Source organism: Vigna angularis, chromosome 5, assembly GCF_016808095.1.
Source record: "Vigna angularis cultivar LongXiaoDou No.4 chromosome 5, ASM1680809v1, whole genome shotgun sequence".
NCBI lineage: Eukaryota > Viridiplantae > Streptophyta > Magnoliopsida > Fabales > Fabaceae > Vigna > Vigna angularis.
The window spans coordinates 38,482,891-38,505,969 of NC_068974.1; the positions used below are offsets into that span (position 1 = coordinate 38,482,891).

Genomic DNA, 23,079 nt, shown 5'->3' on the forward strand with positions numbered 1-23,079 from the left:
TTGCCATCAAGAGTATATAGTTGTTATAATAAAAAAAATAGAAATAATTAAAAGTAGTACTAGGATTGCATAACTTCAATTATTTTTTATCATTTCGCCATCTGTAAATGAACTAAAGCTTAATTAATTGAGATAGGTTTTTATTTAGGTTGAATGATTTTAAACATGAAAAGTTCTTAAATAATAAATATAAAATCTAATTTGATCTGAGGTAATTACTTATATAAACATGTAATTACTTATATATATTTTAAATGAGTTAAATGGATTTTTCGTACTCAAATTTTACCCCAAAAAAATTGTATTTCATTTTAAAACTAAATTATACAGTATTTAGTCCTTACCCGTTATGTAAAATATAAACAAGTGAAGTGTTTTCCATGAGTCAAAAAGAGTTTCACAATAAACTATAATATAACCTATATATAATTTTTGTTGAAAGGATATTTTACATAATTTTTGTAAAGTGTATGAACTAAATACTTTATAATTTAATTTAGAAATGAAGTATAATTTTTTTTTATAATAGTTTAGAGAAAAAAAAGAAACATATTTAATCTTATTTGTAGATAACGTGAGATTTAAAAGAAATATGCTTATTTTTTATAAACCAAATATAATTTTATAAAAAGAAAGATAATTTAAAAAGACAATTTTTTATTGTATATTCTGAATACTAGTTTCTTTATTATATGCATTATAAATATGGTTAAATATTTTTTTAATTTTTAAAGTTTAATGTAAAATTATAATTTGTTTATGGTACTGATATAGTTTGGTTATCAAATTTTTAAAATAAATAGACGTAATAACCTTAATTCAATTGTGCTAAATTTTTGTATGTGTCACATAATATTTCAGTTTCACGTTTGAATTGTTTTCACCTTTTGATACCTTCTAATTCAATTGATACCTTTCAGTTCAATTGATACTTAACATGTAAAAAAATTAATGAAATTGGATTTAGAAGACTATGTTCATCTACTTTTAAAGTTTTTAAAACCAAAATATATTAATATTTGAAAAAGAGAAAGACAAATTTCAATTTTACAACAAATTTAAAAACCAAATATATATTTAATCCTTCGTAATACAAATTATATCTTTTATATAATATAATAATTTTTAAATTAAAATTAAAATAGTTAACATATATATATATATATGGTATTCTGTATTAGCCAAGGCCCACTTAAAGATTCAGCAATCCGAAGTGAACAAAACAAATGGCCCAAGACCAACCTGTAGATTCAGCAATCCGAAATGGCCCACTACTTAAAACCCTGACAACCTGGCACGCTAAGGATCACACACAACATGACAACAAAATCACGAATATACTTTTTAAAAGCGTATTCATAAAGTGGCTAATTGATACTTTAATAATTATATTACAATTAAATATACATGAATATAATAAATTAAGTAACTATTTAAATCCCAATTGCTAATTACAATTTTTATTTCATTCTTCAAATAAATCCATAATCTGTTATTTATTAAAATATACTTCTTAATTTCTCTAAGAGTTATTTAATGTAATCACGACTCCCTCGCTACTTCTTATTTTGTTGTGCGATAAGGGTGACAATAGTTAGAGCATGATAGAAAATAAGAGTGATACTTTTTTATTATTAATAATAATAATAATAATAAAATTTTATTAAAGATGATAGCCTCAACAGTATTGTTGATAATTTTAATATATATAGGGTGTACTTCACGGATTAAAAAAAACTAAACATTTTTTTATAAATTATGTTTTTAGAAATTTCTTTCGATTTTCAAGAATCTAAAATTTGATTGAAGGACATAATACAGTTAGCACGTTAAATAGACACATTTAAGACGAGTAGTATAATTAAATAAGTCGTTTATTTAATCGCGATAAATTGCTTTTTGAAAAATTAATTTGCCGTTCAGTTGAGTAATTTGTTTTTTTTATTCTAATATCTTACTTAAGTCAATTTTTTTTAATATCTAAAACCCCAAAATAGAATTAGTATGTGAATTAATTATATGTAAAATATATTTTTAATTAGGTTTTGATTAAAAGACTCTAATAATTTTTTTTATATTTTTTATTTGAGTTACTTTTATTTAATTTTCTTTCTTAATTATATGATTTGAATGTTATTTTGCTCTTTCTTGTTTATCTGTGTATTAAAAAGTATGTTGTTATGTGATTATGGTAAAAATGACAGGTTTAATAAGTTTTTTTTGGTGTTAATATTTGAGATATTTATTTAATGTGATATTTTATCAATTATTTTTATTTATTTAATTTTTTATTTTCTCCTTTTTATTTATTTATTGCACTTTCATGACTATCTCCGGATAGAATAGACGATGTGATAAGTAGAAACGAAGCGGGAAGAATTGAAGAAATCTAAAATCACTAACATAGTCACATTTGAAATGATGTCAACATAAATTCAACGAACAAAAATTTAATAGAATAGCCCATATTAACTTATTTTAAATAAAATAGAAAATTAAATTAAGACAAAAAAATCAAGAATCACATTTAATAAACTTCTTAAATATTGAAACTAAAAATATATAAGAATATTACGATTAATATAAAATAGCTCATACTTTTTATTATTTTCTTTAAAAATATATTAGATACATGCTTTCAATGTCAGTGTTTCACATACCCAGAAAAGCGTCAGTATAATGGAGGAATTATCCCAAACCTCGAATGCAAAATAGAACACAGAATCATTAAACAACAAATACGTCGTAGCTAAAAGCAGAAATCAAACAAATGACAGCGTGTCTCAAAAGGATAACCATTACACTTTATAATCAAATATTATAAAATATGCATAGTTTTTCTTTCAATATTATTTTATCATATTTTAAATTTTAAAAAATGAATAACCCACAACCACTATTCTTCATTTGTGACTGTAGGTTGAACGGGTACAAGTGATCAAGGGAAACCTATGTAGTACTGTACTACGATGTTATTCACTTTGAAATTTGAATTTATTTTTATTTTTTTACAAAATATTTAAATTATATTTTATTATATTTTCCTTTTGAAATAGATTGAAAAAAGTGACCATTTATGAAATATAAATATATTCGTCTAAGAAAATCTAATATCATTTTGACCATAAAATCTCAAATTTCATGAGATTTTATGGTGAAATTTCATGACCTTGTTGAGGTAATTTTTTTTTTCACGATCTGTTTTTTTTAATATGTTGATGAATTGTGGAAGTGAAGGGTGATTTTTATTTTATAGAAGTTATGAGTTTGTATTTTTACTTATGTTTTTCCAAATTCCTGAATGTTGTAGGGTTATAATTCTTCTGTCGATTTTAGGATAGACAGTGTTTCTTTGCAATCATTCACAAACAAGGAATGGAAGTCACATCAATATCAAAGCATTGAAAAGGTATCTATTAGTCATTGAATAAAAGGAAGAAAAATATTATCAAAACATTCTAATTTATTTATACACTTTATCCTATTAGGTGGAATCCATGTGAATCTTATAAGTGAATTTCCTATAGAATCACTGAGTCACATGAATTTTAGTTAACAAGAAAATAAGTTTTCTTCTGTACAATTTATGCTGCATTTATTTACCATTGGAGAATTAATCATTCAATAATGACATAAGTTAGATATCTCTTACACAATAAATCCTTAGTAACTCATAGTTACTCTAATTTTAAACTATTAAGTAAAAATTAATAAGACTGAACTCCCTAGTTTTCATTTTTCTCTTATATTAAATATGACCGAAAGCTTTATGGCATGCCTTGTACTTTAAATTTTTCATTGGATTCATCCTTCCAAATTCAAAGATAATAAATTATATTGCGTATTGTTCTTTGTTTATTGTCTTACTCTTACATTTTAACTTCAAGCAGGTTTTGCTTCCAATCTCAGTCAAATAATAAAAATTCAGCAAAGGTTGGTCCCACATCGTAATTGAAGTCTTTGCACACTCTTATAACATGCGTTTTGTTAAGGATAACCTTATTTTATTCTCATACTTGAAACATCAGAGAAAACAAGTTTTTCACAACAAAACGCTTATTTCTGTTTGCAGTCGATTATAAATTGACATTCCTATATCAATAATATGCAGTTATTTGGAAATACATGTTTTCAAAAGGCAAAATTTAATGTTAATTAAATTAATTGCGATGTAAATTATTATTTTTAATTGAGTGGATGAGCTGACAGAGATGTGAAAATCAGTCCGATTTTGTTATTGTTAACTGTGACCACACATTAATGGATTTTGTTACCATGATTTTCGATGACCACTCATAATCAAAGAACCAATATCTCTACCTACTCTTTCGGCTTGGTCTCTGAGAAACTCAAGACAGCCACAAAATCATGGCCTAATGTGTTCATTCTCAGTCTCCATCTTTCCATTTTTTTTCTTCCGATTTCTTAATCCAATGACATAATTTTCTGAGCAAACATGTTAATGTACATTGCTTATATACTACATGATATGATGGAGCAGAAGAAAGGATAAGAGATATAACATACAATATGACAGCTGGCAATAGTCAATGATCAGTAATACACGAGCTCAACTGCACCAGTCCACTTTTTTGCTTTGAGTCTTCCAGTGGCCATTTAATTGCAACACGTGGCAGGTGTTGGAGTTTTTTTTAACAATTTTCTGATTTCTGCTTTTTGTGAAATTTCATTTATTGTTCTTCTCTTTAGCCTTCAATTCGTTCACCAATTTCCTGAGAGGAAAGAGGGGCCTTTGCCTTTGGGAGAGGAAGAAGGGGGGCATGTTCTTTTCTGTCATCTCTCTCTCTGATCAGACAGAAACAGTCAGACACACGCATAATACACATAGATGAAGTAGGGAAATTCTCACACACACTCTCTCTCTCTCTCATTATTGCTCCAAACCCATTCAGAGTACAGATGGATCTTCGATCATAGCGGTTTTAGCAGCTGGAATCTGCACTTGCACCATGTGTGTTTCTACTGCCACCACTGTAGTAAATATATTATTATTTTCGACATAGACATTCAATTCCTGTGAAACAGGAAAAAATTGGAGGAAGTGTTCAAACTTTCTCAGCCACCATCATTCCATTCAAATGGGTGTTGCAATTGCAATGATTCTAAAGAGAAGAGTGCTGGATCCCACCTCCGCCAAGCTCTGAGAATGCTAAATTCCACGAGTGTCAGGAACCCAAGAAAGTAAGTATAAAATTACATGCATGGTTGGTTTTGTTTATGCCAGAACGGATCAAATACAAATATAATAGATTAGATTACAGAGATAAAAAAAGAACAGTACTTGTTTTTGTTTGCTTGCAAAGTTGTTCACTTTTGTTTAATAATGTTGCAGCAGTGTAGCAATATATAAATCATAGAGAGAAGAAAAGAATGGTTATTTGTGGTCTGCGGGTACTGGGATGATTTCACGTGAGAGTTCTGCCACTGTGTCCGTGAGTGTTGCGAGTGTGGAGGAGTTTCGAGAAACCAAGGGCAGCCCCAGCAAAGGCAACCACTTTAACAACGGTAGGTGTCTCCAATTTGATGGATCCCTTGAGTTTCCAAACAGAGCTCTCTCTTCCATTATTGTTTCCACTGCTATGGTTATTGCTTCATACTTCAAACTTCAATCTCATTTCAAGCTTTTGGGTTAGATGAGTGGTTGAGGACTCTACTCTACTCTACTCCACTCTACCACAAGAATGTCATGACACACGAGTGGATCATAGAAAGAGAGGGTTTTGTCAATGTCAATGGTAGATCTGAAGACTTAAAAGTGAGTGAGTGAAACAGCTAAGAAAACCAAAGATCTGTCTCAACTTCAACCGTTTTTCAGCTGTAATTTATGTACGTCAGTTAACTGTTAACCCTCAAATGCATTAAAGTGTTCAATTGCTCTCATAATGGGAAACCAAAACAGTTGAAATTGGAAATCCTCGTTTGTAACTTCAACTGTGGTTGGTTGGTCCCTAACATGGAGAGATCCTATGTTTTTGTTTTTCTCTGTGTCTCCGTGCTTTGTCTCTTCCTGTCCGAACCCACCAGAGCAGAAGACGATTCCCAGCCACTACTCGCTCTCAAATCCTCCATTGACGTTCTCCACAAGCTCCCATGGCGGCAAGGAGCCGACGTGTGCACCTGGAAAGGGGTCAAAGACTGCTTCAACGGAAGAGTCAGAAAGCTCGTTCTGGAACACTCCAACCTAACCGGTTCTCTCGATGACAAGATCTTGAACCGTTTGGACCAGCTCCGAGTCCTCAGCTTCAAAGGAAACTCACTCTCCGGCCAAGTCCCTGACCTCTCCGCCCTGATCAACCTCAAATCGATTTTCCTCAACGACAACAACTTCTCCGGCGAGTTCCCCTCCTCGGTCGCGCTGCTCCACCGCGTCAAAGTCATTGTCCTGTCGCAAAATCACATCTCCGGCGACATTCCAGCGTCGCTTCTGAATCTCCGGCGACTCTACATCCTCTACCTGGAAGACAACGCGTTCACGGGAAGCATCCCGCCTTTCAACCAAACCAGCCTCAGGTATTTGAATGTCTCCAACAACCGACTCTCCGGCGAGATTCCGGTGACCGCCGCACTGATCCGGTTCAATGCCTCGTCGTTTTCGGGCAACCCGGGGCTCTGCGGGGAGAACATCCTCCAACCGTGCAAAAACGGCAGCGTTCCGTCGGCGCCGCCGATAAGCCCCAGCTATCCGCTGATCCCGGGAGGCACCGCGGCGGCGTCGAAGCGGACGTCATCGAACCGCACCAAACTGATAAAGATAATTGGAGGGTGCGTTGGTGGCGTTGTTTTCATACTGTTGTGCATGGTTGTGGTGTGGGCGATTTGCAGGAAGCGGAAGACGAGGGTGGGTTCCGGAACGAGGAGCAAGGGCGGTGGTGACGTGGCAGAAGGGGAGGCTGGTGCGGCGGGGAGTGCGGGAGGCGGCGGCGGCGAGGGCGGGGACAGTGCTAAACAAGGGGGTTTTGCGTGGGAAGGTGAGGGTCTAGGGAAGTTGGTGTTCTGCGGAGGAGGCGATCGCGAGATGAGTTATAGTTTGGAAGATTTGCTGAAAGCGTCGGCGGAGACTTTGGGGAGGGGTATTATCGGAAGTACGTATAAAGCAGTTATGGAATCAGGGTTCATTGTTACTGTTAAGAGGTTGAAGGATGCAAGATACCCTGGTTTGGAAGAATTCAGAGCTCACATTCATGTTCTTGGAAGGCTCACTCACCCTAATCTGGTCCCACTCAGGGCCTATTTTCAGGCTAAAGAAGAACGTCTTCTCGTTTATGATTACTTCCCCAATGGCAGCCTCTTCTCCCTTATTCACGGTATCTATCTCCCACTTAACTTCCATTACACTCATTCCTCAATAACCAATGCCACTCATTAATGCATATTTCCACTCTAACAATAATCTATTTGTCTCACAGGTGTTTGTATAATTGCTCAATTGAAAATAGTGACATGTCTGTATGATTGGTTTAGTGTTTAGTGTGAATGGCTTATTATTTGAATGATAAAACTATTATTATAAGAATGCAGTTTGCTCCTGAAAAGGGGGGCTGAGAGTGACCTAAAAGATGATTATCTTTTAATAATGGGACCTCCAATTATGCCTTGCACTAAACCTTTCCCTCTCCCTCAGATTTAGTTAAATAAAGACAAAGGTTGCTGCTTTCTCTTTCAAACTGTTTGATGTAATTTCAGACTTTATAAATATGTGTGTGCTCTTAAATTGACAACTCATTTATAGCGTGACCCCCATGTTAGTGTTGTCGCCCTCCACCATGGAAAGATTACTACACAGCTATACAGAGTGGAGTTCGTGTTTTACTGTACTGCCATGTACTTCTACAGTGATCTCAAATCCACTTTAATCGGTGTCAAGTATTTTTTTCTATAGGAATTGCTCGGTGTTAAATTAGGTCATACAGATTTTTAAATCTCATAATTCATTTGTAAATTCTCTCCCTTTCTTCCAGAGTCTATCTATCAGGTCAACACTTTCTGCTCTCACCTACCAGCGGGATTCGTAGATTGGAGAAAGTGGTTAGAACGTTCCCGTGTTCTGTTCTTTTTAAGATGGTTTTGTTTTTAAAATAAAATAACACAGTTGAATTCCTTTCGTTATGGTAGCTGAAATATACATTTCAGTAATAAGGATTTTTAGGTTACCCGTCGATCTTGAGCATGGCAAATTAGATCTTTTTGTTTTGGAATTGCCCCTTAAAGAATTTAGGAGCCAGCACTAATCCCCTTTCTAGAAGCCCTAATCCTTTTTATGGGAATTCTATTCAAATACGAAGGAAGATGCTGGATAAACAACAGTGTTTGCAACTGTTTAAACTATAAAAGCGGTTACATTATTCTGTGGATATATGAAGATAAGTGTTATCTTCACTTAATGATGTAAAAAGTTGAGCATTTGTGAGAAAAAGTTTAAGCTTTATTATTCCTAGGGAACAACCCCAACTTCAATTATATAAGAATAAGATAATATGCTTTCTTGCAGAGCATTTAACTAATCAAGAAGTCAGCCTTTCTTTATTGTGGAACCATAGTATCCAAGGGTAGAAAGTAGTCAATCATTCCAAGTTGTCATTTTTCCTGGATCCTCACGTGTATTTCTGCTGTCTTAAACTATTGTTTTTCTCATCACATGCATTGTGCTGCTTTATTTTCTAAGCAAATCGTTGTGAACCTTAGTCTTCAAGCAATTACAGTGTTCCATCACTGACTTGTGTCTTGGTAATACAAAATTTACATGGTGATAATACTTGCATGAATGTAAAGTAAAGTAAATGGCACAAATGGAGAATCCAAGTGATAATACCAATAAAGTGATGTTATCTTTGAGCTAGCCTCTAGTTATTGAAATTATGCTAGTAAGACTGGCATATATGTTGGATTTAGCTATACTTTATCACCATCGTCATTTTGTTTAAGTGATCTTTCCTAGACATGATTGAAGTTGTTTGTATTTGTTAATTGAGCCTTTTAGAGTTGTCAGAATTTTAAACCAGTAACATTCTAGTGGCATCACATTTCACTGTGCATGGAATTAAAGAACACCACTTATACAATTTCCAAATGCTAAGAACTAAACTGAAACTTTCTGCATATTAACATCACTATCAAACCAATGATTGACAGAAGAGCTGTTGCGATGACTATAATGCAGGATCAAAAACATCCGGCGGGGGAAAACCTCTTCACTGGACATCCTGCCTTAAGATTGCCGAAGATCTAGCAACAGGCCTGCTCTATATCCACCAGAACCCCGGCATGACACATGGAAACCTAAAATCTTCTAATGTGTTGCTTGGTTCTGATTTTGAGTCATGTCTTACTGATTATGGTCTAACTGTTTTTCTAAATCCTGACTCAATGGACGAGCCCAGTGCCACATCTTTATTCTACAGAGCACCTGAATGCCGCAACTTTCAAAGGTCACAAACTCAACCAGCTGATGTATACAGCTTTGGGGTCCTTGTTCTAGAGCTCTTAACTGGCAAAACACCCTTCCAAGACCTTGTTCAGACGTATGGTTCAGACATACCTAGGTGGGTCCGGTCAGTGCGCGAAGAAGAGACAGAGTCCGGTGATGATCCTGCCTCAGGCAATGAAGCATCAGAAGAGAAGCTTCAGGCTCTTCTGAACATTGCCATGGCATGTGTTTCACTGGTGCCAGAGAACAGGCCTACAATGAGAGAGGTTTTAAAGATGATAAGAGATGCAAGAGGGGAGGCGCATGTCTCATCTAACAGTAGTGATCATTCTCCTGGAAGATGGTCAGATACTGTTCAAAGCTTTCCAAGGGAAGAACACCAGAGCATATGATTGGTAACTTTTTTGATAGCTTCATAGTTTGAAACTATGCATTCTGATTTTTCCTGAATTGGTCATTGATTCCATGCATAAACTAGGTGATACGAAAATCATGCGGTAAAGACCTACATTTTAATCTCTTGCTTTGTGAGTAAATGCATTTTAAAGGTAATCAATGGATTCATTTGTAGAGTCATCAAATATTCACCTTGTCTAAGATTTGCACGACAGTTATTTTAGTTTTAGATAAGTTCTTTTTCAAAAGTTAGTCTTGTAAAACAAACTTTCCCATAAAAACATGGGGTTCAGATTAGTTTAGACCCGTAAGTAAGTTAATTATTTCAAATTGAACTCTATTAACTTTTTATCTCAAGGAACATCGATGCTAAAATCTAGCTTTGCCTTTTTGTTCAAGCATAAATGTGTCAGTCCCGAATTGATGGTTGTGACTTGTGAGGTTGTCGATAAACGGCTTTGGAATTTTTAGAAAACTCCCTAGTAGTGCACCAATATTTTCAAATTTGGATAAAGTAGAAAAATTCATATATTAGAAAAACACCCAATATTACAAGGTATGTATTTTCATCAATTAATAGTTTTAAATTGAAGTTAAAATAGTTGTACAAAAAATTGTAAGTATAAAGAAAAGAAAAGAAAATAAATTTAACAACACTAAAGACATTAGTATACAGGGGTGAAGCATTATATATATGATTTACTACCCAGTAGATACAGTTCATCTAATTGGTTAACCTTTAAATTTATTACAATATGTGATTATAAATTGGCAAACTTTAAAGAACAGTGAACGATAAAATTTGAAGCTTGAGAAAGAAGGCTCGAGTACGTGGTGCTCTCAAGTTGGCTTAAGTAATTAAATTGCAAAATATGAATTATAAACGAGAAAATGTAGGGTATGCTTGATTCTTTTCTCATCTTTAAAGATGTATTTTTTAATTATACATTCCATTACATTGTGTTTTAAAAAAATGAATTTTGAAAACTTTGTAATTTAAAGTAATTTATATTTAACTTAAAACAACTCGCGCGTGTGATAATTTTTTATACATGCGAGAAGAAAAGTGAGAAAAAAGCAGTTTTGAGATTGATGTGAGCATAAAAATAAAGGGTGATTTAGTTGGTGTGTTTATATGATTTATGGATGAATGGATGGCGTGTCTTTGAAGTGGGTCACCTGTCACTAACCTGGAGAATTAATTAAGTCACAACTAATCAAATCAAAACTTTGTCATAATCCATTAATTGCAGTTTGGTGTAAAGCTCAATTACATTCTTTTACTTTCTTCATGCTTTCATTAGTCTGAATCCCATAATCTTATTATTATTATTATTTATTATTATTTCTTCATTCTTATGGGATGCAGTTAACAAGGATGAAGGTTAATTGAATAATTAATGAATTTTTTAAAATTGAATTATACTTTAATTGAAATAAATAAGTCATACATTCAAGAAGTGAATTTCCAACACACCTTTTTCACTCTCACATCATATTAAAAAATGAGTTTTAATTTTAATTTAATCTCATAAAATTAATTTGAAAGCTGAGATTTGCACTTATTGTAAATTAACTTTATCTCTAATGGAAAACTTTTAACAATTCTTTAGTTAGATATATTTTAAGATTTCAATTTAAATTAGATCCACCACTCTTATAATTACAAACTATCAATTTTCAGAAAGTAATGAATTATTATGTGATTAAAAATGATTTAAATCTTTTCTAGTAACGTCTATACGAATATTTGTTAATTTTCATTTTTTTTACATTTTCTAACCATTACTTGGAGCTTACAATTACTTTTGTATATATTAGTATTGATATTATAATATTTAATGTCTCATCTTCAACAAATACACAAAATTTAATACATATTTATATATTAATTTAATACGTAAATTTTTTACATTTATTTAATATTTTTTATTTATTTTTTTAAAAAATATAAAAGTTTATTTCTTATGATCATTTTATTTTTATATAATATATCAAATGAGTTATAAAAAAAATATGCAAAAAAATTTATATAATATTTCAAGTTAATTATTCAATTAAGTAATATATTTAATAAATCTATGAAGAATATAATCACTTATAATATTTTAATATGCTACTGGGTTAAATTAAGTATATACAATTTTTAATCATCTTATTTTGAAATATTTTTTGTTGTTTTAATTACTTTAATTAATAATTTTTTTATTTATGAATATGACGAAAAATAGAGATAAAAGACGATAGGGATCTAAAACTAACAAATAGCTTTTCATATGACTAAGAAAAAGTAACATTTATAGATACCAATTACATTTCAAATTTTTTTTAATCTTCAGTGGATTTGACTTTTTTTTATTTGATTTTAATGGTTTTTCAGACAAAATAATTGATAATAAAAATATTTTAAAATAAATTAGTGAGCTTATGTGTGTGTGTGTGTGTGTATATATATATATATATATATATATATATATATATATATATATATATATATATATATATATATATATATATATATATATATATATATATATATATATATATATATGAAATAATGATTTTAAATAGTGTTAAAAATCTGAGGTATAATTTATTTATTTATGTTTAAAAATCATAAATGTCATATAAAATGAAACAAATGCAATACTAGTCAAAATTGATGTGTTATTTATGTAACAATTTATACATCCTTATTATGACTATCTATCTCCATCACCTGATTTATTATATTTCACGTCTCTTTCTATTTTTATTCTTAAAAGTTTATGTTTGAATAATATTTCTTTAAAATTTATTAAATTATAAAATCATGAATAAAAATTATTTGGTAAAAATATCTCAAGAGACCATATTTTTTTAAATAATTTTATTGAATGATAGAATGTCAAGATTCAGACATAATATTTCAAGGTTAACTTGTACTGTTTATCAATAATGGAAGTTTCACCTTAATAACTCGTAAAAAATTAAAATAAAAATATCCATGAAGTAAAAATTTTCATTGAAAAATAGTATAGTATACACATATCTATCAAATTTAATATTCTTATGGTTTCTAATATCAATGTTAAATTCAACGAGTTGACATAAAGCATATGATTCATGTTCCTAAAACGAAGAATTTATTGGAGTAAGAATATTAAACTTTGAATAAAAATTATTTTATTTATTATTATAATTTTATTTGTCATCATTATATAAAAAAAAGAAAATAGCATATAATATCATAATTGAATACATTTATTAAAAAACTTGAAATCCATTTAATTTTAGGAAATCTAAAGCAGCATCATGGTATCATTTATCTTAATTTCCATATTATGTTGCTTTGGATACAAAGGAAGCAAAAGCAAAGCCTTCTAGAATCATCTTCATGCCATCAACTTTTGCTCTTACCTAAACCCATTCTTCAGTGAACCTTGCGTTTTGCATACGAAATTTATTATTTATTAATATATTTCTGCTATGGATTATATTCACCCACAGCAAGTTTTTATTTTTTTAAAATAGAATTTGTAATTTTCTGATAAAAATCACAATTAATATTAAAATCACTTACACGATAGATAATAAAGAGAGAACGCATATTAAAATATATAAAAAATACTTTATTTTATATATTTTTAAAACATTTTCACCATTTTTATATATTTTTTTCATCGGTGTTATTAAGATAAATGCCAACACCAAATCTGTTTATTTTTCTATTGTTTAAAATTCTTTATTTTTTAATATTTAATCACTATTTTTGTTTTCCTTTCTAGATTGATTTTCTAATTTTATTTTGTTGAATTAAATTTTATTAGATGATAAATCAATTTAATACAATAACTTTCATTAGATTTGTATAAACGATACTAATGTTACTTTCGTAAATATTGTTAATATTTTTCAAATTTTTATTTTTTAATGACATTAATATTACTTTTGTAAATGTTATATTATTTTTATTTTCTTGAAGGTTTTTTCCTATATTTGGAGTAATGTCGTGTCACATTATAATAATAACAATACTAATCTTTGATATGTTAAAAATATTTAAAGAAAAAAAAACAAAAATATGACAAAAACACGAGACATTTTTAAATATACATTAACATGTTTATAGAAAAATAAGGAAAAAAAAAACTAAAGCAAATCTATTTAACACAAAATGCCTCTTAATTTTTTTTTTTAAAAAAATAAGAACACCGAATAAATACAAAAAAATCGAGAACAAAACAATAATTAATTTTTTTTTCCATTATGACGAGTTAACCAAAATAATAATTTGATTCCTCCATTAATTTTGTACAACAAGCCGAACCAATGATGACGATGAGTTAAACAAAATAGTTAAAAACAAAGTTGTATGAATGATGAAGAAAAAACAGCGACAAGCAGAAGGGTCTCTCGTCCTCTTGGCAGCAACATGGTGCCAAAACGAAGGTTGTCGTGAGTGTGAAGTGTGAAATGTGAAGGAAGATGGTTTGTTAGGTTGGTGTGTGTGTGTGTGCACAGAACAGATGATGCTGTCACGTTGCAATAAAGAGGTTCCCAGAAGTTAGGGACCCATTGCCTTTGGACCCAATCGATAAACATCTACCCAGTTCTATTACACCTTCACACTCCAAAACAAACCTATGTTTTCCCGTTTCAAATCAAATCTTAATATCATGTTAGTGTGTTTCATTACATTTCACAACTCACGATACCATTGTCTTGTCATAATCTTTCAGAGCCCGACATAAATCTCATTTTTTTCTTCTTATAAAACTATATAATCTCATAACATCTCCTGAAATCTTGTTTAGAACGTACGTTATCCCCACAAAACAACCAGTTCCTGAAGCAGACAACTTTAAATCTGATAGTTTTAATAATGTTTGCGCTTTCTCAAGGAGTTTACTATACTATAATCACTGTTTATAAACAACTTTTTTTACGAATGCACAAGTTTTAAACTGTTTGTTTCTTCATATGATTTTGCTCTGGTGTGATATATAACAAATAACCGTCACAGTAAAAAAAAGTGAGATTTTTACGTTTTGAAGTTAATGAACAAGGCTTAAAAAACTAAACTTTAGCAAGGAGAAGAATCGATTTGGATGCATGTTCTTTTGGGAAGCAATTAAAGTTGCTGACGTATTTGTTAAGCATGGGCTTCCTCTGCAAATTGAAAGAGTATTTTATTCTTAAACGCCTAAGTATGGACACGGTTTGTGTTGGTTTTCGTAGTTGCTTTTAGTTTTTACTTGTCTTTGTGCTGTGATGGTTAGTTTTGAGATATTCTGTGCAACATGTTTGTGGAAACAAATGAAAACTCAACAAGGATAAAAAATGAAGTAAAACAATGAGAATTGCTGTCAAACCTGATGCAGGGTATGTTGTGAAATTTCGTAATCAAATGAGGTTGCTACTGACTGGCTAGTCACTACAGAGAATATATCATTTGAGGCTTGAAAATGTCGTTGGAATTCAACCGTGAGTCTAAGTACTACGTTATAAATATGAAATACTGTTATACCTTAATAACTTTTTTAACAATTTTTTGAGAATAAACTATGTATCATTATTTTATTGGTCCGTATGTTTAAAATGGATCAATCATAAGCTAACATATAGACTATTGTAAAAAAATTGTTAAAAAATATTTTTCAAATATGAAAGATTCGTTAATCCATTATCTTAAGGTTTTGAATACATAGTGATATCAATTCCTTATATAATTGGATCCGGATGTTTTTGATATTTGTATCTCACGGTGAACCTTCTTCTTATAGACCTAACAAATTTCTACATTTTTTTTTTCGTTTTGTTTTAAATAATTAGAGTGAATTTCTGTTAAATAAAGTATTCGTTCCTTTTGCTGTTACGGAATTCCTTGGTAGAATTTTCAAACTATTCGTAGATGAAAGTGCACGAGTCTAGCCCAACATGGGAAGTGGGAGGACCTCATTGATAACGATGATTAGTGCTTTGACAATTCTCAACATAGGGATCATAGAAGTTGTAGTTTTTATGTTTTTCTATTTATATTTTAAAAAAATATCTCTATTTAAATTCAGGTCTCTATGAGTAATAATTTCAGCACTGTATTCTTATCTGTTAGGATATATATGTATACTTCTGCTTCTATATTTAAATCCATGACTTGTATTTTACTTAAACATTACATTTTATAATGTGTATGACAACTAATAAGATGAGTATTAAAACGTGTTTAGAATTAATAAAATTGATAAATACAGTGCATCTGTAATAATATGATAGAAAATAGTGAGATTAATTAGGAAAAGAGATTAGTATTGTGTTGCATAAATACCCTAGTTGTTGTAGTTAATTTGATGAAGCATGTAATATTAAAATTGAATGGGATTGTGACTGGATGTTGTCTTTGCATAGGATGAATGTACTTAATGGCTGTGCTTTTGTATAAAATAACATTCATACTTTGCATAAGAAAACAAATGATAAAAGATAAATTAGCAGAAAAATTAAGCAGAAAGGAGAGGTGGAGTCCACAATGATCAGCATCAAATGCTTATTGGGATTCGCACTGTTGCTGAATTCCAAGATCCACAACCATCCGTTATTATCTTTCTTTCTTTCTTTTCTTTTTTTTATATATAATTTTATGTATAAAACAGAGGAAAATTATTTGAAAAATAAAACTAGATTTTCCTTTTTTTCCCTTTCTCTGCTTCCCTGTTGGCGGAGCTCTAAGCCATCTCTTGTCTCTCTCGAGAGGGAAAGAGAGTGTGTGTGTGTCACAACGCAAAGCAGCGTACCCCGCAACCCAGAAAGAAAGTAGCAAATGCCAAATGGTAGTGCAGTGATAGCATTGTAGCGTAGTGTTAGTGAGAGAAAGAGAGAGAGAGAAAAAAAGGCACTACCGTCACCACAACCAACTAGGCTTCGGTCGGAAAGTTGCTACAAAAAAGGTATCACTCTCTCTCTCTCTCTATCCACTCCCTGTTGTTCTGTTACGACACGTCTGATTTGCTGTTATTAGGGCTTTTATCGTTTTCCTTTGCTTTGTAGCTCTATAATTGACTCTCTTCGAGATGAACCTTTCTTCTCTTTTCTAAACACTGACTTGGGTTTGTCTGGGATTTCACTTCAGGTCTTGTCTTCTGGGTCACTCTTTACTTTTCTGGGATCTCCATTTCTGAGCTAAAGTCTGATTTTTTGGGGATTTTGATTGTGGGATTTCTGGTTGCTTCTTCTGGGGTGTCACCAAGTCGCCTTCATCAACTAAATATTGAACCTTTTCTGGGTATTTCGCCTCTGATTCCTGTTGGGTATTTCCTTTTTTGCTTTTAATATATATGGAATCTGAATGATTTTGATCTTAGAGGGTGCTCTGAATCGGTGAATTGGCGCTGTTGTTTTGGCTTGAAGATGGCTGTTGGTACTAGTTGTGGCTTAAGGTGATTTTTGGGGAAGTTGTTTGGTAAGAAAGGGGTAAGGATGGCGGCAGAGTCAAACGCTGGATTTCACAGTGAAGATATAGATTCTGTTTTTAACAGGCGGGCCATATCATTCCAGCCTGGTGTTGCTATTAACCGCCTGTCAGAGATGGTTCCAATGGGTAATTATTTTGGGCTAAGTAGTTCATCTGGGATGATATATTCTGGGAATTCAACCATCATTAACAGTAATCCTGTCATGAGTCAAGCCGGTAACCCATCAAGTTCTTCGCTTCTTCTCGATTCGGTTCCAGGATTGAAGCATGACACAGGTTTAGCTGTTGAGTGGTCTGTTGATGAGCAGTACAGATTGGAGGAAGGCCTTGCCAAGTAAGTTGTTTGTTTTGGCCAGGTCAGGTCTTTTTTAGCCTTTTATTTTACCCTGGTCATTATGGCTCCTCTGTGTTGCATTGGTCCACGGTAGCTCATTTTCAATTTACTTTCTCATGATGATAATAAATTCGAATCTTAGATGCCCGTGATTTTTTTTTTGTTTGTCAGATGAAGCAATTGCTGTTGCCCCCCCTTTTTATCAGTGAAATAATCATGCTGTCTATCCCTAAGCCATTTCATAAAATATAAAGCAAACACGCTGTCTTTCTTTGTATCTGTGAACTACAATCTTTATTTCTCTGATAATGATATTTTCAATCTCCAAATGCTGTTTTTATTTTGTTTGACACTTTAATTCCTAGTTAAAATGATGCTAACTATTTTTTTCTTTGCTAATTGCTTACATTGTCTGGATGGAAGTAGAAATGGAGGGGGAATAAGTGCCCCCCCGTATCCCTGCTCTCCACTAGTACGGAATTTACAAGGGAGGGAAAAATACTAGAAGTTTGTGAATTGTGTTGACTAAATTATTCCAAATTTGACTACTCGGGCTTAATGGTTTTATTTGTTCACTGAAAGGGTATAGTAGTAATCTCATCTTCTAACCATCTATCAAAATCCTACCCCCTTCACTATTGAACCAATAAACCATTTATCTTTTCTCTAGAATTACATGGGTTGTAGTGGCTATGCTGAATTTGTTGTTGTGCGATATATTTTATGTTAAAGAGCTGGTATTCTCATTATGTAGTTTATATGTCCTGAGTTGTTTGTGATTCTTCTTCCGTTTTGCGACCAGATATGCTGATGAACCAAGTATCATGAGGTATATCAAAATTGCTGCCCTGTTGCCTGATAAAACTGTTCGAGATGTTGCTTTGAGGTGTAGATGGTTGACAGTAAGCACTTTTTCTTTCAATAGTTTCTCCAAGCTCCATTTTTTATTGCTGCCAATTATGTTACTTGTTTATACCAAACTATAGAAGAAGAAAAAAATTTAATTTGAAATCACTTGAATATGTTGTGATTGATTACTTGAAAGTTGAACATGCATAGTGGAACTTCCTTTTCCCGATGCATTCAAAATTTAGTAATTTACTTGTCTTGTCGGTTCCTCCTACACCTTAGTTTTTGGCATTGTTGTAATGGCTCAAGTTTTCGCATGGTTGTGTAGCTAAAGTGTTGTATAGCGATAATGATATCACTGGTTTAAAAGGCAGGGTTTTAGATTTTGGGTGTTGTCATGGTAGCAGTTCAAGCAATTGCAGGAAAATAAAGCTCTGATGGAACTTTCAATTTGGCCAAAATATGGTTGTTGTGGCTGCAATTGCCACTGGTGGTCACAATTTAGAACCCTATTTAAAGGTTATGTTTAATCTCATGATCAAATGGACTTTTAATAAAATAAACCGAGTTAACTTTCCTTGCCCTTTACCTTTTCATGTAAAAGTTGAAAAGTGATTAGGGTTCTGTATTAAATTTTATACAGAAAATAGAAAGTTGTGCACTTTATGAACATAGTGTTAAGATTGGACTTGGGTATTTCTTTATGTAGCTTGCTCCTTTACACCTGTTATGGAGGCTTAAAGTACAGTTAAAATATTTTGCAGAGAAAGCGAAGGAAATCAGAAGAACACAATCTGGGAAAGAAGGTCCATAACAGAAAGGTACATGAGATCTGGAAGTTGGTATATACATGCTTTGTTTCTTGTAATTTAGTGTGTTGAAACGTTTTGAAATTAATCTTAAGTAATTTCCCCCGATTCTGTACTGGATATTTTATGTATCATGAAAGTCTTGGATTTCAAATATATTTTTTGTTTAGAAAAAATTCAAACATATTTGACCTCTAAATTTGAAGATGTATGAAAATTCATTTTAAACTCAACATTGAAAAATGAAATTTCTATTATGAATCCTCTCATTTCTGCCTACCTTTGCATCATCCCTAGTTTTATCCATGCATAAGATCCCCAATACTTACGTATTATACCAAGTTGCCTCATTTTATATGCAATTTGTTGATTAAAATTCACACACTTTTCCCTTTAAATATGTTGAGATTAGCCTAGATTGTAGCTACTGTGGAGATTAGATTAGCTGTTTTATTATTTTCTTATGCACCTTATCTGATTTGGTTAGACTAGAAAACTTGTTTTTAGTTATCTCAACTTAACTAAAAAATTAACATTTATCTTGGGCGGTGCATATGCTAAAACTCTAGTCTGTACCATAGAATCAAAAGCTGGAAGTCAATCTCTCTTGATATAATAATTCCATCATATCATATTCAGTTCTCGAGTAAATTTTGGCATTCTCTTGGGTATTGTGGTAAAGTGGTATGTGGGCTAGCTTCTTTGACTAATCCATTGCCCCGATCCAGTCAAAGGCAAGTATTGGGACAAAGAAGGTAAATTGTTTCGGACTCTTGGTTAGGATTCAAACCTGTAGCCCATGTTTGTCCATCCTAAATTATCCCCTTGGTATTAAATTTTGTATTTTTTTCTACCTTTCATATGCAATCAAGGTCATGCTATCCACTGCTGAAGAAGCATTTAATAACATGCAGTAAGTCATCCTAACCTAAGCACTTAAAGAATAAAAATATTAAATATTTTTGGGTACCCAAGATTTAAACATCTGACCATTTAATTTATTATTTTCTATTATCTATTACCAATGCACTCAGGGTAATCATTAGCAAATTCCCTGTTAATGTTGTTTCTGTCCAAACATACTGTAGTGTAAAATAAGTTGCTTTGAGTTCTCTCAACCTGCTTAACTATCTTGTCAAGGATGTTGATAACTCGAAGTAAATAACAAAATATGATTACGTTGCATCCCATAAATGGGATTCCAGTTTTGATATATTGAATCAATAATGTCTTTAGGATCTAATGTTGATTGAAGAACCAGTATTCTAAAGTCCTGCTTCTTCAGGATAAGCCTGTGGAGTTAGCATCAAAGTCAAATTTACATTCGGCTCTGCCTCCAACCATGGCTACATATTCTCGCATGTCACACCATATGGACCAAAGTCAACGGATACAATATGATGGTTAGTATATAATTTTCTTACAAAAATCATGTGAAGTATCAATTAATATTTAAGTTGTTATCATTTTCTATTTCTTGTGTGTAACCATATTATTCATCATTTTTAAACATTTTTTTCAGCTAAAACTAAAATTTAGCTCTTGACAGTCAACCCAATAATCTATGTATGTAAACACATTTCATCCCTGAGTTAAAATACATTAACTGTTTTTAATATTTTTAGAGTGAAATGGATCTTTTAAAAGGATTTTATTGTTTTTTAATTATCGAAAATAAGTTTTTGAAAACAGTTCAAACATGGTCTTAAACTCTAATATCTTACATTACTATCCTAATAACTAATCATGAATCCAGAAACTTTGATCACTAATACTTATTGCATCAATATCAAATACAATAGTTAGAGTCTGACGTGGTCTTAAGTTGTCCCCAAATTGTGGTGAAACCAGTTCAATCCCCTTTATCCCTGTTGGCAAGCCAGCTTTATCTATGCTAATCTAAAGAAGAAAAAAATTGTACATTTCTTTATTGGTGGCATATCTTTTTGGTAGGCTACTGTGTAACTCTGTTCAGTTAGTGTTCTGTTATATTTTGATGAAGTTGTGGTAGCTTTTAGTTTTGTCATTCTGTTATTCTGTTAGGTAAATGGAATTAAAAGATTTTTGTTTGTCACTGTTCATCTTTGAAAATTTATGTACAAAACCCTATTGATTTATATTGTCAGCATAAAGTAGAATAGTTCCCCCTCGTTAGCTGTTATGGTATCTCTTGTTTTGTCACTAGAATCAGTGTTCCTGTTTTCATAAAATATTTTTTCCTTATGAGCAATCAGGAATTTGTAGTCCTTTGAAGCAACTCATGGAGCAGAATGCTCAAGCTTTTAATCAAATCACTGCCAATTTGTCTACTTACAAGGTAAATAGCTCAATGGTCACATGCTACCTCAATGGTCACGTGTTTTAGTTTTTTATTTGTTTATAAATACTGTTGCAGCTGGTCATTTTATGCACTCCACTAGTAAGGAAAATCTTCGTGTTCAACAAATTGTAGGCCTGAAATATTAACTCTATGTGGCATTTCACCTGCCTCAATTTTATGATGGACGGATAATTTATCAGTAATAGCAGAAAAGCATCACATTCACCTGTGGCATTAAAAAGTCATCGTCAGTCATGTTATTGGAGTCTAGTTTGATACTTCATATAAGATGGTGATATAATTGTTTTTGTCTGTCTCCTTACTTTAATTAAACTTCTTAATGAATGGAATTACTCTCATGCATTTTCCAAATTCCGTAGGCTCTCTGCTTCAATTTGCTAATGACATTCATTGACAACTTTATGACTTCGTTCTCACATTGTCATTATATTTATGGTGCATTTAAATGTGATAATGATAGTTTTCTTTGTCAAACAGTTGCAGGATAACATCGACCTCTTTTGCCACACTAGGCACAATATTAATACCATTCTTAATGAGTATGTGAACATTTACTCACTTTGCTGTTAATGTTTTGTAACTCTTAATTTGGTTTTGATATCTAAAAACATTGTGAAGTTCACTTAATTTTGTGCAGTATGAGAGGGATGCCTGGGATTATGAGCCACATGCCACCACTGCCTGTCGCCATCAACGAGGATCTTGCTAGCAGTATTTTGCCTAATAGAACATAGGTAAGCTCTTGCTAAACTTAACTCATTCCTTGTATAAAACTTCACAAAAAAGAAATTAAATTTCTACAATGGCTATCCTAAAATGCAATACTATTTGATGATATGTAGTATTTGTAAATTGAAGTATAGAATATGTGACATGAAAGTTGATTGGTTTATTGTACGTTGACAAAATGAAGCTGGCAGAGTGCTGAGTCCACTCAGATTTGGCAATGAAAGTGCATGATGATGAGTGTAGAGAGTGTTAGCTGCAACAATGTTTTTGGTGGTACAAAGCATTGAGGATCTCAGAACTTTCCACACTTTCTAATCCATCCATCATTCATCTTATTGCTCCCTCCTTTATTTGTTTCTTTTGAAGGAAGCCTTGCAACTCCTGTTGTATAAACAAAACATTTTCCTTGCAAAGAAAAAGGAGAGAAAATAGGAAAGCAATTAATATAACAATGGTTTGAGATGAATGCACCGTTATGGATTCCAGAGTGCAGGTGTTTTTCTCATGCCATACCAACTATTTGTAGATCTATATTCTAGTTTGCCATCGACTTCAAATTTAAGTAATTATCATATTTAACTCTTGATACCTGTTGTGTAATGTGTGAAACTAAATCATTATTTACACCATTTTCTATCTTCCTTCGCTTCTACATTCATCACCTTATCTTCACTCATCATTCGTTTAACTTAGACAAATATTTATCATACAGATTAAAAAATAAGT

General features: G+C 31.9%; 2 protein-coding genes across 4 annotated transcripts; both read left to right on the plus strand.

Moving 5' to 3' along the window:
- Positions 1-4,360: 4,360 nt before the first annotated feature.
- On the plus strand, positions 4,361-10,026 carry LOC108340586 (inactive leucine-rich repeat receptor-like serine/threonine-protein kinase At1g60630). Of its 2 annotated transcripts, none has more exons than XM_052877586.1 (3): positions 4,361-5,202; positions 5,354-7,325; positions 9,179-10,026. In XM_052877586.1, the coding sequence occupies exons 2-3, from the start codon at positions 5,975-5,977 to the stop codon at positions 9,835-9,837; spliced, it is 2,010 nt and encodes a 669-aa protein (XP_052733546.1). In that variant the 5' UTR covers positions 4,361-5,202; positions 5,354-5,974; the 3' UTR covers positions 9,838-10,026. The 2 variants fall into 2 exon arrangements, with proteins under 2 accessions (XP_052733546.1, XP_017433558.1); XM_017578069.2 differs by having other exon boundaries at positions 5,357-7,325.
- Positions 10,027-16,482: 6,456 nt separating this feature from the next.
- Positions 16,483-22,994, plus strand: LOC108340600 (uncharacterized). Of its 2 annotated transcripts, none has more exons than XM_017578087.2 (10): positions 16,483-16,767; positions 16,950-17,102; positions 17,182-17,625; positions 18,428-18,527; positions 19,239-19,295; positions 20,569-20,686; positions 21,518-21,600; positions 22,102-22,163; positions 22,243-22,358; positions 22,538-22,994. In XM_017578087.2, exons 3-9 carry the CDS (start codon positions 17,297-17,299, stop codon positions 22,331-22,333), a joined length of 840 nt encoding a protein of 279 aa, XP_017433576.1. In that variant the 5' UTR covers positions 16,483-16,767; positions 16,950-17,102; positions 17,182-17,296; the 3' UTR covers positions 22,334-22,358; positions 22,538-22,994. The 2 variants fall into 2 exon arrangements, with proteins under 2 accessions (XP_017433576.1, XP_017433575.1); XM_017578086.2 differs by having other exon boundaries at positions 22,262-22,358.
- The last annotated feature ends 85 nt before the right edge of the window (positions 22,995-23,079 follow it).

What these genes read in the sequence shown, in the direction of transcription:
- LOC108340586 (XM_052877586.1), top strand. Translation starts at nt 5,975, where the DNA reads ATGGAGAGATCCTATGTTTTTGTTTTTCTCTGTGTCTCCGTGCTTTGT. An exon ending in CCTCTTCTCCCTTATTCACG is followed by an intron (nt 7,326 to 9,178) that starts GTATCTATCTCC and finishes ACTATAATGCAG; the next exon opens with GATCAAAAACATCCGGCGGG.
- LOC108340600 (XM_017578086.2), top strand. Translation starts at nt 17,297, where the DNA reads ATGGCGGCAGAGTCAAACGCTGGATTTCACAGTGAAGATATAGATTCT. An exon ending in TCAACGGATACAATATGATG is followed by an intron (nt 20,687 to 21,517) that starts GTTAGTATATAA and finishes ATGAGCAATCAG; the next exon opens with GAATTTGTAGTCCTTTGAAG. An exon ending in CCAATTTGTCTACTTACAAG is followed by an intron (nt 21,601 to 22,101) that starts GTAAATAGCTCA and finishes TTTGTCAAACAG; the next exon opens with TTGCAGGATAACATCGACCT.